The sequence below is a fragment of the Echiichthys vipera genome (assembly GCF_963691815.1).
Source record: "Echiichthys vipera genome assembly, chromosome: 1".
In the NCBI taxonomy this organism is placed as follows: Eukaryota; Metazoa; Chordata; class Actinopteri; order Perciformes; family Trachinidae; genus Echiichthys; species Echiichthys vipera.
The window spans coordinates 41,299,305-41,317,159 of NC_139826.1; the positions used below are offsets into that span (position 1 = coordinate 41,299,305).

General features: G+C 51.6%; 1 protein-coding gene across 1 annotated transcript in view; it reads left to right on the forward strand.

Annotated features, from left to right (window-relative positions):
* Positions 1 to 17,855, forward strand: part of cngb1a (cyclic nucleotide gated channel subunit beta 1a) — a gene marked incomplete at its 3' end in the record, with an annotated part of 68,553 nt that overhangs the window by 26,679 nt on the left and 24,019 nt on the right. Inside the window, exons 6-20 of the mRNA XM_083921227.1 lie at positions 62 to 188; positions 860 to 899; positions 2,449 to 2,482; positions 2,594 to 2,696; positions 2,794 to 2,810; positions 3,762 to 3,861; positions 4,285 to 4,309; positions 4,872 to 4,938; positions 5,886 to 5,946; positions 7,291 to 7,318; positions 10,419 to 10,495; positions 10,931 to 11,025; positions 11,110 to 11,250; positions 12,494 to 12,535; positions 17,365 to 17,524. Coding sequence (XP_083777353.1) covers positions 62 to 188; positions 860 to 899; positions 2,449 to 2,482; positions 2,594 to 2,696; positions 2,794 to 2,810; positions 3,762 to 3,861; positions 4,285 to 4,309; positions 4,872 to 4,938; positions 5,886 to 5,946; positions 7,291 to 7,318; positions 10,419 to 10,495; positions 10,931 to 11,025; positions 11,110 to 11,250; positions 12,494 to 12,535; positions 17,365 to 17,524 — 1,117 coding nt within the window. The remainder of the gene's footprint in view (positions 1 to 61; positions 189 to 859; positions 900 to 2,448; positions 2,483 to 2,593; positions 2,697 to 2,793; positions 2,811 to 3,761; positions 3,862 to 4,284; positions 4,310 to 4,871; positions 4,939 to 5,885; positions 5,947 to 7,290; positions 7,319 to 10,418; positions 10,496 to 10,930; positions 11,026 to 11,109; positions 11,251 to 12,493; positions 12,536 to 17,364; positions 17,525 to 17,855) is intronic.

Genomic DNA, 17,855 nt, shown 5'->3' on the forward strand with positions numbered 1-17,855 from the left:
TAGTGGACGACTGTTGAACCTTATCTCACGCAGTGATGGTGTCTGTCTGTTTTTAACGCAGGATGTTGAGCTGGGTGGTCAAAGTCGTTCCCCAGCCGCCGGAGCCGCCACCCAAACCTGCTGAAGAGCAGAAGGAGGTGAAACCAGCCGCTGCCCCGCCTCCAGCGGCGACCGCGCCCCGAGTCTCCGTAAGTGATTATTCACGTTATTAAAGGAGTCCCTACACACACAACAAAGCGTCATCAGCGTAGTTAGAGAAGCCAGAGTTTATTAAAGAGTGTTTTAAAGACTTACCTACTGGCCCCTGTACCAGCTCCTCTCATAGTAAAGTCCATTACAGTGGAAGGAGCCCATTGGTGCTTTGTTGTGTGTGTAGGGACTCTTCTCATGCTGCTGCAGAGGTTTGCTGTTATTTTCAGCAGCATTAGTGGTTAAAAAAGACCTTTGAATGCCTTCACCGTGCTGCCCCGAGCTAACCACTGTTAGCCACGTCACACGGGACTGTGTGTTTGACCCGTCCCCCTCGACCTTCTTACGGGGAGCTTGGTTAGAAATTTCTGGTACGCCAAAAACAACGTAACACAAGACAAAATACATTTCCCTCTAAACGTGATGGAGAATGCAGATGAGTTGTTTTTAGGAGACATTTCTGCTTTTTAGACACGATCACTGGGGACTGTTTTGTGTGTTTGTTTCGATTTACACTTTAAACAAAGTTTGATATTTAGATATTTCCAACTCTTATGTCAGAATTTTCTGAGCTTTTATGTCCTTCATGCATTTGGAATGTGATGTAATTAAATGAATCAACAACATCACTTTATAAACGTGAGATTACTTTGTCTTTTGTGTTTAACAGGAGAAGAAAGTGACGTTTCAAGACGAGTGCAAGGCCGAGGGTAAGAACGCTCACACTGTCAACAGCATGTGGGTTCAGACGTGAGGCGGCGACCTCTAGTGGCCGTAGTGATTATTGAATACAGAATAAGAGCCCCGGACTCTGAACGCGTGCTCGGATTTTTACGACATGAGAGAGTTGTGCACAAGACTCGTGAACCATTCTGTGAACACCAAATGCGTCTGTTTAATCTCATGAATGCGGTAAACGCGACCACATTTGGATGTTGCATTTTACCCACAAGTCCAGGACTTTTGCTGCCTTCCATTGGCGTCGTGTTCACCGCTTTATTACGGACTAGAGGTCGTCACCTAACATCAAACCTAACGTAAGCTGCTTGAATAATCCACCTGTGGAGGCGCTCGTGTGTTTCTCCATCCAGCGGCGTCTCCATCGCTGCGGTGGCGTCTCCATCGCTGCGGTGGCGCCTCCATCGCTGCGGTGGCGCCTCCATCGCTGCGGTGGCGTCTCCATCGCTGCGGTGGCGTCTCCATCGCTGCGTTGGCGCCTCCATCGCTGCGGTGGCGCCTCCATCGCTGCGGTGGCGCCTCCATCGCTGCGGTGGCGCCTCCATCACTGCGGTGGCGCCTCCATCACTGCGGTGGCGCCTCCATCACTGCGGTGGCGCCTCCATCGCTGCGTTGGCGCCTCCATCGCTGCGGTGGCGCCTCCATCGCTGCGGTGGCGCCTCCATCGCTGCGTTGGCGCCTCCATCGCTGCGTTGGCGCCTCCATCACTGCGTTGGCGCCTCCATCACTGCGTTGGCGCCTCCATCGCTGCGGTGGCGCCTCCATCGCTGCGTTGGCGCCTCCATCGCTGCGTTGGCGCCTCCATCGCTGCGTTGGCGCCTCCATCGCTGCGGTGGCGCCTCCATCGCTGCGTTGGCGCCTCCATCGCTGCGTTGGCGCCTCCATCGCTGCGTTGGCGCCTCCATCGCTGCGGTGGCGCCTCCATCGCTGCGGTGGCGCCTCCATCACTGCAGCTTTAACCGACTTTTGCCTCCTTCGGTTGGCGTTGTGTTCAGGGTCTTCCTGCGGCGACTAGAGGCCGTCGCCTGACATCGAATATAACGTCAGCTGCTTAAATAATCCACTCAAATACGGATGTTTCAAACTTTAAGTGGAAGTTTTCTGAAAGCTCAGCGTTCACGACTTTCTTAGGTTGCAAACACGAGTTCATGAGCTCAGTTTGAAGGCAGCGTTCACTTCACACGCTCGTGTCCGTGACTCATTTTAAGCCAATCCCTGAACCTTCTCTACCCTTAACCGTGTCGCTTTCTTTACCTCAACGTAAGTAGTTTTCTTTCACGAGGTCAGATAAAACCCGTGGCGTGGCCCAATTGCTGAAAAACGTGTGCTAACGTGTCCTCTTCAGTGGCGAGGACGTGCTGTATGTGCCCTTCTTTTTGCCGTTTTCGCCCCTGCCCTTCAGAAAGTCTGTGGATAAAAGGATCTTTGATGAACGTGGTCCGTCTGTAGGCGTCACGACGTGTTGGTGGTTCAGTTCGGTTCTGTTCTTTACACTAAATATAAACGTTTTCTGTGTTCCAGCCCCAAAGGAAGCCCAGGCAGCAGAGGACAACGGGTGAGTAACCGTGACAACGACACCAAACCAGACACGACCAGAACCGAACGATCTCGTGAGTCCATTAAAGGACCTGGTGCCTGAGCTAACAGGTTAAAACTCTGTTCTCAGCCCGGCGCCTGGCTCTCAGTCCGGCGTGCTGAAGTGGATCAGCGGCGCTCTGCCTCAGCCCGCCGTCTCGCCCAAGCTCAACCGAGTCGACTCCAGCACCAAGGTGAGGCCCAGAGACCTGACCCGGGATCAGATTCTACCGCACCGACTCGTTCTGTTGGTCCTGATCATGTTTTCTCCTTTATTACCTCTGCTCACAGGACGACGACACCACCAGGTACTGTGTGTGTGTGTGTGTGTGTGTGTGTGTGTGTGTGTGTGTGTGTGTGTGTGTGTGTGTGTGTGTGTGTGTGTGTGTGTGTGTGTGTGTGTGTGTGTGTGTGTGTGTGTGTGTGTGTGTGTGTGTGAGTGTGAGTGTGAGTGTGAGTGTGTGTGTGTGTGTGTCGGGTCGAGTCACAGAAGAAGAAACTGGATCAGGTCTCGAGTTTCTGATGTTTTTGTTTTTCTTCTTCTCTGGACGACAGTCGACCCGAAGACCAGTGAGTAACCATGGAGACGCTACTGCCAAATACTGAGCTGCTTTATCAACCCATCAGCAGGCACACTGCCAAATACTGAGCTGCTTTATCAACCCATTGGCAGAAAGTTTGCCAGATAGTGAGCTGCATTATGCACCTATTATTACCCAGACTGCCAAATACTGAGATGCTTCATTAACCCATCATCAGATAGACTGCCAAATAGTGAGCTGCTCTGAAATCCTGTCCGCAGGCAGACTGCCAGATACTGATCTGCTTTGCCAAACCATTGGCAGAAAGTTTGCCAGATACTGAGCAGGATTATGAACCTATCAATACCCAGACTGCCAAATAGTGAGCTGCTTTAAAATCCTCTCAGCAGGCAGATTGCCAAATAGTGAGCTGCTTTAAAGTCCTCTCAGCAGGCAGATTGCCAAATGGTGATCTGCTTTAAACCCCATTGGGCAGGCAGATTGCCAAATAGTGAGCTGCTGTAAAACCCATTGAGCAGGCAGATTGCCAAATAGTGAGCTGCTGTAAAACCCATTGAGCAGGCAGATTGCCAAATGCTGCACACTTTACGTAACAACCTGAGACGTTGTGTTGAATCATAACCAGAAACAGAGTTTGCAGGATTCTCCAGGAGCCCGGTGGCTCTGCAGAGTCTGACAGAGACGCCGCTCACCCTGTTGTTCTGTGTCCGTCCACAGGACAGGGATGATCGCGTGGATCGCTCAGGGTCTGGAGAAAGTCGTTCCTCAGCCGGAAGTGACCAGGAAGGAAGCGGCGCCCGCTGAGCCGCCGCCGGAGGTAAAGACTCCTGTCGTTCTGACTTATCACTTCTCAGTCAATGCACCTTTCAAACAGCTCAAACACATGATATAATATAATATGACTGAGGTTATTTATATTAAATATACGTATAATCAGGGTTCGTACACCAAAGCACCATTTCTTAAGCTGGGATAAACTCAATATTTCTACAAATACATATTAAAAATGATCATTTCACCTTTTTTTATGTCATTAAATGAGACGTTACTGGGCTTTAAACATCTGAAATTGGGTTTTGTAACAACAGACGGATGATAAATTATATTCTTATTGTGAAATAATATATAAATATTCATATATTAAATAAACCAGCCTGTACACACTGGATCCTACATTTCCCATGATGCACCTGCACCTGCTGTGAACATGTGGTGACGTGGTGCGTTTGTTTCTCCTCAGGTGCGTCCGGCAGCAGCTGTGAAAGGTGAGAACACAGCGGAACTTTCCTGCAGACGGAGCAGAGACTAAGGGCGCCCTCCCACTGTGCCTCCGCACCGTGCCCCGTGCTTTAGGGTCCTTGCCCCCCCCCTCCAGGCCCGTTTGTACTCACACTACCTGGGCCTCGGAGAATGCTTCTTGCTGCCTATACGTCATCACGCCGTAACACGTCACACGCATTGATGACGTCATGGCGATGCGTGGCTTTGTTTCCAGATCTTTCCGTAGACCTCGGAGTTTTTGTGCGTCTTGTCGACTGTTTTTGAATCTTTTCATCGACCAAATCTGCAGTAAACACTCCACCTCCGCATCACACCAACGTGAACCTTTCACCGCCATTGTTTGAAATGTCCGCGCAAACGTGCTTTACTAAAGCCCACCTCTCCCAAACGGGCCGTGGACGGCAAGCGTGCTGCTCCTAGACGTGGTACGGTTGCATCACACTGGTCAAAGGAACCAGACTTTAGCCGTGACACGTGCTGGGGCACGGGACGGAGGCACAGTGGGAGGGCGGCCTCAGACATTCAGCTCATCACTGTTTCTTTCAGCTGCACCGCCTCAAGTCACTGAGGAGGAGGACGCAGACGCAGAGGACAGCAAACCACAGCCACCCAGGTGTGTGTGTGTGTGTGTGTGTGTGTGTGTGTGTGTGTGTGTGTGTGTGTGTGTGTGTGTGTGTGTGTGTGTGTGTGTGTGTGTGTGTGTGTGTGTGTGTGTGTGTGTGTGTGTGTGTGTGTGTGTGTGTGTGTGTGTGTGTGTGTGTGTGTGTGTGTGTGTGTGTGTGTGTGTGTGTGTGTGTGAGATGGTAGTGGTGAAAATTCTTCTGGATGATGCAAAATGTGCGTCTCTGAAGATCCGATGTTCCAATATGTTCCAATGCTCAGCCACGTCACAGCATCAAATTAGTTCTTCTGGTCCTGGTCCTTGTTCGGGTCCTAGTCCTGGCCCTGGTCCTTGTTCGGGTCCTGGCCCTGGCCCTGGTCCTGGCCCTGGCCCTGGCCCTGGTCCTGTCCTGGTCCAGTCCCAGCCTGGTCCTGGTCCAGTCCCAGCCTGGTCAGACGCGAGCATTAGGTGAAACGTCCAGTTGCTTTGATTGAAGTTGCTTTGGGGCGAACGAGGACCTGGACACATGAGAACATTCACAGGGTTACCACAGGAAAGAGTCAGAACGACAGAAGAACTGTTTTGATGCTGTGACGAGTTTCTGCGTAAAACCCCGCTCTGTTGTTGCAGGACTCTGTTACCAACATGTTGCTAAATAAATAAATAGTTCTGACTCGTTGATATCTTTAAAAGTTTCCCTTTGTTTCCTGCAGCTGTCACAGTCTCATATCACCCAGATGTAGCCGTTAGCTGTTAGCTGTTAGCTGTTAGCTGCTAGCTGTTAGCCGTTAGCTGTTAGCATGTTTCTTTGTTATCGTATGAATGGACGAGAGAAAGAAGATATTTAACAGCATCGCTCCGGACGCACCTGTTGTGTGTAGCTAACCTCAGACTGAGGATCTGAGCTCCGGAGGTTGTGATGCGCTCTAACAGACGAACTCTGGCTCTTGTGTTGACAGTATGATGGGATGGATCACCAGTGGGATCGGACGCATGTTGCCTCAGCCCGTACAGAAGCAGGTGAGTCGCCGCGGCAACGGTTCATCTTTGTAAATCCAGGTGTGGGTCTTGATGCAGATGACAGAAAAGCCCGCCCACGCCGTTCTTGTTGTGTATAAAAATGTTTGGTAACGCGGCCCGAGACTTAGAGCAGACCTCCCGCTCACTTCCCCCCGTTTCCCCGTGCATTTCCAGCTGATCCAGGCTGCGTCTTAGAGCGTAACTCCCGTACACTTAGGTGCTGCTTTACCCGGACTCACAGAGGAACTCCTGCTCGTTTCCCACCAATCATTTCACCTCCAGGTATTTTAGAAATTAATCACTCTACTGTTCAATCTGTGCACAACTTTTTGGGAAATGAGCAGGAGTGACTCTGTAAGTCCGGGTAAAGAAGCACCAAGAGCTTCAGTTCTGATCGTGCGTTCACACCAGAAGAGATGGAGGTGATTAAACACTTCGATCGCGTCGCTCGCTCACATTTGTCACATTTTTGATCATCGCTTCATTCGCATCTGTTGCAGGTAGCAGCCTAGGCGGCTAGCTAACTGAAGCTAACCCCCGGCTCAGCCTGTTCTGCTGTTGTGCTAAATGGAAGTGATGCTAATGCTAATGCTAACAGGGATCTGATGCGTTAAAAGAACAGAAATGAGCTCAGAGGAAGTGAGTCGTTGTGTTGTGGTGAGATCAGAGCTGGACACGCTTCACTCTTCTTCTTCTTCTTCTTCTTCCTCTGGATTTCTGGCAGACTCGACGCCTAAAGGCACGTCTCTGCCCTCCACAGTTCAGAGTTATATCCATTATATCAGATCCACAGGAACAGACTGGTTTCCTGTAACAATGGCGTCTTCTTTGAGTCCCTGGATGTTTCACGGAGAACTTCGATGACGCTCACCGCAATCTCAACGCTGATTGGCTGTCGTGGCACATCTTCACATGATGTCACTTGAAGTTGAAAAATTTTAACTTTGCGACATCGCGTGAAGCTGTGCCGCGACACACGTGATGAGGCGATAGACGCGATGAACGCTTCATCACTCTGATCGCTCAGAGGGCGCAGCCCGAAGTGACATTATCATTGCGTCATTTCCATTGATGTTGAACGGCAGCGTGACGCTTTCATCGCCTCCAGCTTTTGGTGTGAATGCACGGTTACAGGGGGGAGGGCGAAAACATGATTCCTGAGAAAAAGAGGGATCTCATGCAAAAGGGGGTCAGGGGCTCCTCACTCTGAGGCCCAAAGGAGACAAACAGCAGCCGTGTGAGGCCCGTTCTCCCCCGAACGGCTCATTTAAACCAAACATCCTATGAGCGTTTATAACCCTGGACACTGAACATGTCATTAAAGTGTCTGTTCTCCTCCTGCAGGACTCGGGCGGGGACGAGGTGCAGAACAGTAAGTAGAACTCTCCACAGCGCACAGATATCTGAGTATGTAAGGGACTCGTTCCTCTGAAGCAGCCGGTTACAGGAAATGACCTTCGGATACCGTTTGTTTCTGCCCGACGCTGATTCCTGAGCCTGCGAACGAATCCTGTGCCTGTGCATTAAAACAAATCTGACCTCTAGCGTCTGTAGGACACGCACCGGGCTTTCACCGGACTGCAACTGCTCAGAGGTCAGGGGGGCGTAGAACGGCGAGCCTCAGGGCTGAGGTCGGTGACGGAGAACGGCGAGCCTCAGGGCTGAGGTCGGGGGCATAGAACGGCGAGCCTCAGGGCGAAGGTCGGGGGCGGTTGGGTCAAACATACACTGACTTTAACCCAGGACACCGCTGCTCATGTTCTTCAACGTTCGGCTGCACCTTGCTAACCACGTTAGCTCGCTCACTCTGACGTTAGCTGGTAACTTCAGAGATGCAGATAAGCCCCGCCCTCTTCTCCAAATATGGTCGCTACTCGCTCAAAAAAAAAAACAAGATGGCGACGATGGTCGTCTTCAACGTTCAGTTGCACCTTGCTAACCACGCTAGCTAGCTCACCCTGACAAAAAAACAAGATGGCGACGGTTTAAACAGAAAACTCAAAGCTTCAAAATGGCCGTGACGTCCAACGGGTGACGCAGGTCGGTGGGAGGGTTCTCTGTGTGGTGATTGGTCGGTGGGAGGGTTTTCTGTGTGGTGATTGGTCGGTGGGAGGGTTTTCTCAGTGGTGATTGGTCGGTGGGAGGGTTTTCTGAGTGGTGATTGGTCGGTGGGAGGGTTTTCTGAGTGGTGATTGGTCGGTGGGAGGGTTTTCTGAGTGGTGATTGGTCGGTGGGAGGGTTTTGTGAGTGGTGATTGGTCGGTGGGAGGGTTTTGTGAGTGGTGATTGGTCGGTGGGAGGGTTTTGTGAGTGGTGATTGGTCGGTGGGAGGGTTTCCTGAGTGGTGATTGGTCGGTGGGAGGGTTTTCTGTGTGGTGATTGGTCGGTGGGAGGGTTTCCTGGGTGGTGATTGGCTGGTGTCAGTGCTGAGGCGGACTCTAACCGGGCTGCTCTGCTCCTTCTGTTTCAGGGGGGAGCGGCGGCAAGAGCCCCTAAAATAAAACGGAGCAGGAAGAGCAGGACAGAGTCGCTCACACTGACACCAGACGTTTCCACGCCGCGGTGAAAGATGCTCACAGAGACGCAGTTTCTTATTTCATCCACCTTTCCTCAACAAACGCTACTGAAAAACCTAAAGATCAGCTCAACTTCTGCTTCGTTTCTTAAAAAAGAAACTTTAATTAACTGCAAACATTTCAACTCATTAAAGAACTCAAGTGTATTTTCATGAAAATAAAGAAAAAACAGAGATTTGTTGAGTGTTTTTCTTTTATTTAGAGAACAAAATCAACATATTTACAAAGCAAAAGTCTTTTTATAACAATACTAATAACACAAACAATATAGTCATAATGTACATGTACCGTATTCTCCGCACTATAAGTTGCACCTAAAAACCTTCAAATGTCTCAAAAGCCGACAGTCTCATCTCATCTTCAGCCTCTTATCCGGGGTCAGGTCTCAGGGGCAGCAGCTCCAGCAGGGGACCCCAAACTTCCCTTTCCCGGGCCACATTAACCAGCTCTAACTGGGGGATCCTGAGGCGTTCCCAGGCCAGTGTGGAGATCTAATCTCTGCACCTGGTCCTGGGTCTTCCCCGAGGCCTCCTCCCAGCTGGACGTGCCTGGAACACCTCCCTAGGGAGGCGCCCAGGGTTCATCCAGACCAGATGATCCTGAACCACCTCAACTGGCTCCTTTCAACACAAAGGAGCAGCGGCTCTACTCCGAGTTCCTCACGGATGCTGAACTTCTCCCCCTCTCTCTAAGGGAGACTCCAGACCCCCTCCTGAGGAAACACATTTCACACGCTTGGACCTGGACCTGGTTCTTTGGGTCCTGACCTGGACCTGGTTCTTTGGGTCCTGACCTGGACCTGGTTCTTTGGGTCCTGACCTGGACCTGGTTCTTTGGGTCCTGACCCAGCTTTCATGACCATAGGTCAGGGTAGGAACGAAGATTGAGCTTTGCCTTCCAGCTAAGCTCTCTTTTCATCACAACGGTGCGGTAGAGCAAAAGCCGACAGTGATCTTATGACCCGGTGCTCCTTATATATGGACCAATATTGAGCCACAACAGGTCTCCAACTACGGTGAGCAGCCGCCGACTCTATTTTCCCCGTAGAAGAAGTAACGCGCGGTGCATGTTGAGATGTACGACTGTGTGAAGCGTGCCGTTTCATTTCCATGTGTGTGTTTGTGTAAAGAGCCCAAAATGGCTCCTGTTAAGAGACACGCTTACGACGCAGAGTTTACACTCAAGGCCATTAGTCACGCAGCAGAACACGGGAATAGAGCAGCAGCCAGAGAGTTGAACATGAACCAATCAATGGTGCCGAAGTGGAGGAAGCAACAAGACGACCTCCCCTGACTGTTGTGTTGACGTTCCCTTTAGCGCAGCTCCATCTAATGGATGCAGAACGTAACCCCAGCCTCCACTGTAGCGTCTGTTCTATGCGCCTTATAATGTGGTGCAGCTTATATATGAAACAAGTTTCAAAATAAGACATTAATTGAAGGGGCGCCTCAGTCCCAGCCTGGTCCTGGTCCTGGTCCTGATCCAGTGATTGGTGGAAGTAGGTCTGGACTTGGTTAGTGCTGGTCCTGGTCCTGGTCCCAGCCTGGTCCTGGTCCAGTGGTTGGTGGAAGTACGCCTGGACTTGGTTAGTGCTGGTCCAGTCCCAGCCTGGTCCTGGTCCTGGTCCAGTGGTTGGAGTCACAGGAGGCTGTTTTTAAACAGTTGTTCTTTGAGGTTGGATGAAGGGATGAAAGGGCAGCACTGTAAACTGGAGAGAAGTGGGGTCTCAGACCTCCTCCTCTGGTTAGATTGGTTTAGATATGTATAAGACACACACACACAAACACACACACACACACACACACACACACACGCACACACACACACACACACACACACACACGTACCTGTACTGTATTAAGAGATAACCCTGCTCTTCCTGCCTTGTGGCGTCCAGTCAGCGTCGTGCAGAAGAAGAGGGACCTGGTTCTGGAGGACGTGGGACAGGAAGAGGATGAAGAGGAGCAGAAGGAGGTGAGTCCTTCACAATAAAAGCCCAAAAATGTTGTCCAAACATCCAGGACCAAACTTCAGTCCTTCACAATAAAAGCCCATCAATGTTGTCCAAACATCCAGGACCAAACTTTAGTCCTTCACAATAAAAGCCCATGCTTTAACAGCTCCAAAATAAAGCGTAAAGTCATGTTGAATGTAACCAGCACCTGAGCCGCTCAGGCCAAACGTTCTGACTGCTTTCTCTCATCAACACTTTATTTCACTGATCTGACACAGAAACGTTCATCAAATATGAAATTTAGATTCTTAGGAGCGTGTAAATTAATTCTCCTTGCACGGGAAACTGCAGCAGAGCGGATCCGTCCAGATAAAGATGACACACAGTTATGTTTGAAGTCCACAGAGATTTTTACCATGTGAGGAAAATTCAGACCTGTGTGTTGTTGTTTGCAGACAGGAGCGACCAGGGTGCATGAGTCTACTCCTCTGATGATGGAGAGCATCAGGACGGAGGCTGGGGAGGAGGTTCAGGCTCCCACGGAGGACAGGTTTGGGATGCTTCTCTCTGACTCACAGGCTGCTGTTTGTCTCTCCTCAAAGTAAAGTGTGAGTGAACTCTGCCTGTGCCACAGACACACGCAGCAGGACCCTCTGGAGGCGGCCCGCATCGCAGAGGAGATGGCCAGGAAGGCGGCAGAGGAGGCGGTCCGACAGCTGGAGGTGGAGCAGTCGGCCAAGATCGTCATAGAAACGCTCCCGGACTCCAACGAGCAGTAAGTTCACACTCCCACTGTGCCTCCGTCCCGTGCCCCAGCACGTCTCACAGCTAAAGTCTGGTTCCTTTGACCAGTGTGAGTGCAACCGTACCACGTCTAGGAGCGGCACGCTCGCCGTCCACGGCCCGTTTGGGAGAGGTGGGCTTTAGTAAAGCACGTTTGCACGTGTACGAGCACGAGCGTGCGCACGTGTACGAGCACGAGGCCTACGGCGGCTCTGAGGTCATTTCCTGTGCGCCTGTTGGGACGTAGAAAAAAGAAGGAGGGACCATGCGCGGACATTTCAAACAATGGCGGTGAAAGGTTCACGTTGGTGTGATGCGGAGGTGGAGTGTTTACTGCAGATTTGGTCGATGAAAAGATTCAAAAACAGTCGACAAGACGCACAAAAACTCCGAGGTCTACGGAAAGATCTGGAAACAAAGCCACGCATCGCCATGACGTCATCAATGCGTGTGACGTGTTACGGCGTGATGACGTATAGGCAGCAAGAAGCATTCTCCGAGGCCCAGGTAGTGTGAGTACAAACGGGCCTGGAGGGGGGGACAAGGACCCTAAAGCACGGGGCACGGGACGCACGCACAGTGGGAGGGCGCCCTGAGACATTTGTGACCTGTCCAAACCCTGCATCCCCAAACAAGGAAGACTCTTCTTTAGAGCGTCTACTTTCTCACTTAACGCCAGATTAAAGATAAAAACACTTAATTCAGTTTTATTTACGGTGCTGAATCATAACAAACGTGATCTCAGGACTCTTCACGGAGCAGGTAAAGACCGTGCTCCTGGTCCGGACTCAGAGTTTCTGTCAAATTGAGTCCTTTAATCTGATAAAGTCACTGCAGGAGATTTAAATATTCACGTGGACGTTGATAATAAAAGCCTCAGTGCTGCGTTTGTCTCTCACTGTTTTAATCACACTGGTTTTTCTTATGGTGTGGAAATCAAACACTTAATAGTCTTTCCACAGAATCCTGTGTTATCAGACCGTTCTTTAATAACTTTTGAATTCGTATTACAGGACGACTCAGCTCTGGGTTGATGTGATGGTGCTGTAACTAGATTTAAGGAGTCGTTTCCTTTAAAGCCTGATCCTGAGGTTCCTGTCTCCTGCTCTGACGCCCGTCGCTCTGACATCCATCGCCTCGTCGACACGTGTTCACTCGACTCTGCTGCTGCGTTAAAAACAGAAGAGATGAACCGACTCTAACGCTGAGACTCTGACCCTCTGCTGTTTCCTCAGGCTGCCCAACATCCTGGAGGAGGAGGACGAGGACGAACCTGAGTGAGTGCATCTGCATGAACCCACACCACCTCCACCACCCTCCACCCTCCACCACCTCCACTCTCCACCACCACCTTTACCTCCACCACTTTTACCTCCACCACCTTTACCTCCACCACCACCACCTCCTTCCCAACCACCACCTCCACCACCTCCACCACCTCCACCCCCCTTCTTCACCTCCTTCCCAACCACCTCCACCTCCACCTTTACCTCCACCACCACCACCACCTCCACCCCCCTCCTTCACCTCCTTCCCAACCACCTCCACCTCCTTCCCAACCACCACCTCCACCACCACCTCCACCCCCCTCCTTCACCTCCTTCCCAACCACCTCCACCTCCTTCCCAACCACCACCTCCACCACCACCTCCTTTACCTCCACCACCTCCACCACCACCTTTACCACCTCCACCTCCATCACCACCTTTACCTCCACCACCTCCGCCACCACCTCCTTTACCTCCACCACCACCACCACCTTTACTTCCACCACCACCACCTGAACCTCCACCACCACCTTCACCACCTCCACCTCCACCACCAGCACCTTTACCTCCACCTCCACCTCCACCACCACCACCACCTCCACCACCTCCGCCACCACCTCCTTTACCCCCACCACCACCACCACCTTTACCTCCACCACCACCACCACCACCTCCACCTCCACCACCTTTACCTCCACCTCCACCACCTTTACCTCCACCACCACCTCCACCTTTACCACCTCCACTCTCCACCACCTTTACCTCCACCACCACCACCACCTTTACCTCCACCACCTCCACCTTTACCTCCAACACCACCACCTCCACCCTCCTGCTGCTGCTGCTGAAATGACCCCACTGCTGAGTGGTCAGGCTTGTGGTTGAACAACACCTTTTATTTTGGGGTTCACTTTCATTCGGCATCGATTTAGATCCAAAACAGGAAGTGACGTCTGGAGGCTTTGGACGGAACGGTCTCCTTCCCTCACACTGGGTTTCCTTAAGTATTACAGTGACCCAGGTCACAGAGAACAGGACCATGTCCCAGGTGTGTTCTGTTCCATTAATGCACAAAGCTCAGAGTCAGACGGAGCGACCCTGAGTCCAGTAGAGATCTCCCTTTAACAGATCAGGTCCCAAGGGCAAAGACCGGGGGACACCTGCAGACAAAGCAGACTCAGACTCCTCACCAGCAGCACCTGTGTGGGTAATAATACAGGTCAGAAATGTCTCAGGCCGCCCTCCCACTGTGCCTCCGTCACAGGTTAGAGCGCCCTCCCACTGTGCGTGCGTCCCGTGCCCCGTGCTTTAGGGTCCTTGTCCCCCCCTCCAGGCCCGTTTGTACTCACACTACCTGGGCCTCGGAGAATGCTTCCTGCTGCCTATACGTCATCACGCCGTAACACGTCACACGCATTGATGACGTCATGGCGATGCGTGGCTTTGTTTCCAGATCTTTCCGTAGACCTCGGAGTTTTTGTGCGTCTTGTCGACTGTTTTTGAGTCTTTTCATCGACCAAATCTGCAGTAAACACTCCACCTCCGCATCACACCAACGTGAACCTTTCACCGCCATTGTTTGAAATGTCCGCGCATGGTCCCTCCTTCTTTTTTCTACGTCCCAACAGGCGCACAGGAAATGACCTCAGAGCCGCCGTAGGCCTCGTGCTCGTACACGTGCGCACGCTCGTGCTCGTACACGTGCAAACGTGCTTTACTAAAGCCCACCTCTCCCAAACGGGCCGTGGACGGCAAGCGTGCCGCTCCTAGACGTGGTACGGTTGCACTCACACTGGTCAAAGGAACCAGACTTTAGCCGTGAAACGTGCTGGGGCACGGGACGGAGGCACAGTGGGAGTGCGCCCTCAGTGTTCTCTGGTGACAGACCAGACTCAAACAGGGAAGTCGTTTTAGTCTTAGTTTCATTCTCTTCTTTTATAAAGGAGCAACAGAGTTGAGTGTTGTTCGTAGTGAGTCTGCAACACTTTCAACAAGGTGACAGATGGACTCGCCTCCTTAAGTTTAGTTACAGCACAACCAGATAAACATGGAGTGTAGTCACGTTTACAGGACTCACGTCTGACCTCATAAAGATTAGGATTATAAATGACAGACGTCCAAAACTTCCCACAACAGGACAGAAGTGGCTCTTCCCTGGATGGTGCATGATGGGAACTGTGGTCTGCTGTAACTCTAGCGTGCACGTAGCCCCCGCCTCGCTCCTCCTGCAGCTTATTGCTTTCTGACACAGTGAGCTGAAGTGTCTGACAGGAGCTCTCCGTCTTGTTTGTCCCTTGCTGCGCACCGTTCAGGCTGCAGCACCTGCAGGAGGACAGTGAAGACAGCGCGGACAAAAGGAGTCCTGGGGACGATAAAGGACCAGAGGGACTCAACCAAAGCAGGAAGCCCGACCTGTAAGCTCAGCCCCAGGATCCCGTTTATCTGGGGACCAAAGAGTCTCTGTAATATAGAGATAAAACCTCATTCTTTCTGGTGTGGGTCGGCACTTTCCTGTGCGTAAACGTGCACTAAGAGCTCAGGTGGACTAAGCTTTTTACTTCTTCAGGCGTTTTAGAGCAAGCTGAAGTCCTGCCCTGTTGTGTCTGTTTTCTTCTGTCTCTGAAATCCAGAGACTGCATTTCCTGCATTGTGTGAGTAAGTGTAAGTAAGTAAGTAAGTAAGTAAGGACCCTAAAGCACGGGTCACGGGACGGACGCACAGTGGGAGGGCGCCCTAAAACTTTCTTGGAGTTAGTCTGTGATGTTCTCATGTGTCCAGGTCGTCGTTGTCTCCAAAGCAATTTCAGTGAAAAGCAACTGGACTTGGTTCTTTGTCAGGAAGACGTTTCACCTCTCATCCAAGAGGCTTCATCAGTTCATGTACACATCTGACCAGGACCAGGACCAGGACCAGGACCAGGACCAGGACCAGGCTGGGACTGGTCCAACTACCTGGTGTGAGATCCAGGTCTTTAACCTCTCACAGGCCGATGATGTCACTGGAACCCTTTGTGCTCCAAGTGCCAACGACCGTCGTTAGAGTGACAGTCTTTGGTGGAAGTAGGTCTGGACTTGGTTAGTGCTCGTCCAGTCCCAGCCTGGTCCTGGTCCTGGTCCTGGTCCTGGTCCTGGTCCTGGTCCAGTTGTTGGTGGAAGTAGGTCTGGACTTGGTTAGTGCTCTATTGAGTGTGAACCACAGTGGTTGGAGTCACAGGAGGACGTTAGATTGTTGGATGAAGGGATGAAAGGGCAGCATTGTAAACTGGAGAGAAGTCGTGTCTCAGACCTCCTCCTCTGGTTAGCGATGATCCAGGCCAAGCCTGGTCCTGGTCCTGGTCCTGGTGTCTCAGACCTCCTCCTCTGGTTAGCCATGGTTTCTCTTCTTTCCCTCCTCTTTCAAACCATCTGTCCTCTCTGTCCAGGATGTGGACATTGTTGTCCTCAAAGGAGTGGGCTTTCTCCTTGAGGTGTAAGTGGGCAGCAGAGTCCGGGCCTGAGGAGGGAGCTCTCTGTGTTGGGCCATGCGTTTATGCTCTGGTTGTTGTGTTTCTCCAATGTAGAGACGGCCGTTGGCACTTGCAGCACAAAGGGTTTCAGTGACATCATCGGCCTTTGAGAGGTTAAATACCTGGATCTCACACCAGTTAGTTGGTCCAGTCCCAGCCTGGTCCTGGTCCTTGTCCTGGTCCAGTCCCAGCCTGGTCCTGGTCCTGGTCCTGGTTCAGCCCAGCCTGGTCCTGGTCCTGGTCCAGTCCCAGCCTGGTCCTGGTCCTGGTCCAGTCCCAGCCTGGTCCTGGTCCTGGTCCTGGTCAGATGTGTACATGAACTGATGAAGCCTCTTGGATGAGAGGTGAAACTTCTTCCTGACAAAGAACCAAGTCCAGTTGCTTTTGACTGAAATTGCTTTGAGGCTTTCTCTGAGTTGCTGGAAAGAGGCAAAAGTCCTCTCTAGGTGCAGATCCTCGATCGTCTCCAGGTGGGAAAGGCCTCGTCTAGAGCTGAGGGAGTGAGAGAGGGTTTGAAGTTATAGGGAAATGAAACTGCTGTGAGTTTGAAATGTTTCCTTAAATGTTTCCAAATCATAATTAAAGCATAAAGTACATGTTCTTGTTTAAAACCAGACCCAGTGACTGGGACAGGAGATAGAAACCGTGCATTCACACCAGAAGAGATGGAGGCGATTAAATCGTCCGGAACTCGAGTTACACGTCGCTCGATCACATTTGTCACATTTTTGATCATCGCTTCATTCGCGTCTGTTGCAGGAAGCAGCCGAGGCGGCTAGCTAACTGAAGCTAACCCCAGGCTAACTGAAGCTAACCCCGGCTCAGCCTACTCTGCTGTTGTGCTAAATGGAAGTGATGCTAATGCTAATGCTAACAGGGACCTGAACGCTTTTAAAGGAACAAAAATGAGCTCTCAGAGGAAGCGTGTGGCTCTTAAAAGAGTCGTTGTGTTGCAGTGAGATCAGGCCGTCAGTGTTGGGCTCCGGTAGATCAGACCGGCTGACGGCTTTCTCCTTCTTCTTCTTCTGTATTTCTGGCAGACTAGACGCCTAAAGGCACGTCGCTGCCACCTACAGTTCATAGTTAAATCCATTATATCAGATCCACAGGAACTGCAACAATGGCGTCTTCGAGCCTCTGGATGTTTCACAGAGAACTTCGCTCGGAAGGCGTCGTCCGAAGCGACATCGCGTGTCATCGACATTGATTTCGAACGTCAGCGTGACGCTTTCATCGCCTCCGTCGCGTTTGGTGTTAATGCACGGTGAGGTAGACAGTCTCCCGCTCCGTCGTAGGGTACTGGGTTGTCATGACACCCGTCCTTCCTCCCCAGGAGCCTGGTGGACGTCTGTCCGGCTGAAGACGCCGACGCCGCTCCTTCATCCACAGATGTGGAGCCAGCGTCCGAGAGGAGAGACCTGGAGAGTCCGGCTTCTCAAACCGTCGCCCGACAGCCGGAGGCAGAAGGTCCAGGAGCCGCCACCGCGGACCAGGTAAAAACCAGAGCCTCCTGTATTCTGATTGGCTGGAGGGGGGATGAGAGTGACACGTAAGGCCACGCCCCCATTTGGGTAAATACAAACCTCGCCGTAATTTGTCCTGATTTCACCTGTTTTACGTTTACGGCCTGGAAACCTCCTGAGGTGGCCAACGTTAGTCAGACAGACGGAGGTACGACGGCGTTATACGGATAAAATCAAAGAGTTGGTGAATGTTTGTCAAGTTAACGGACGAGAAGTGGGTAAAGGAGCCACTCAGCGTCCAGAGGAGACACACACACACACACACACATTTATTCTACCTCTCTGTCGTTTTAGTTTTACG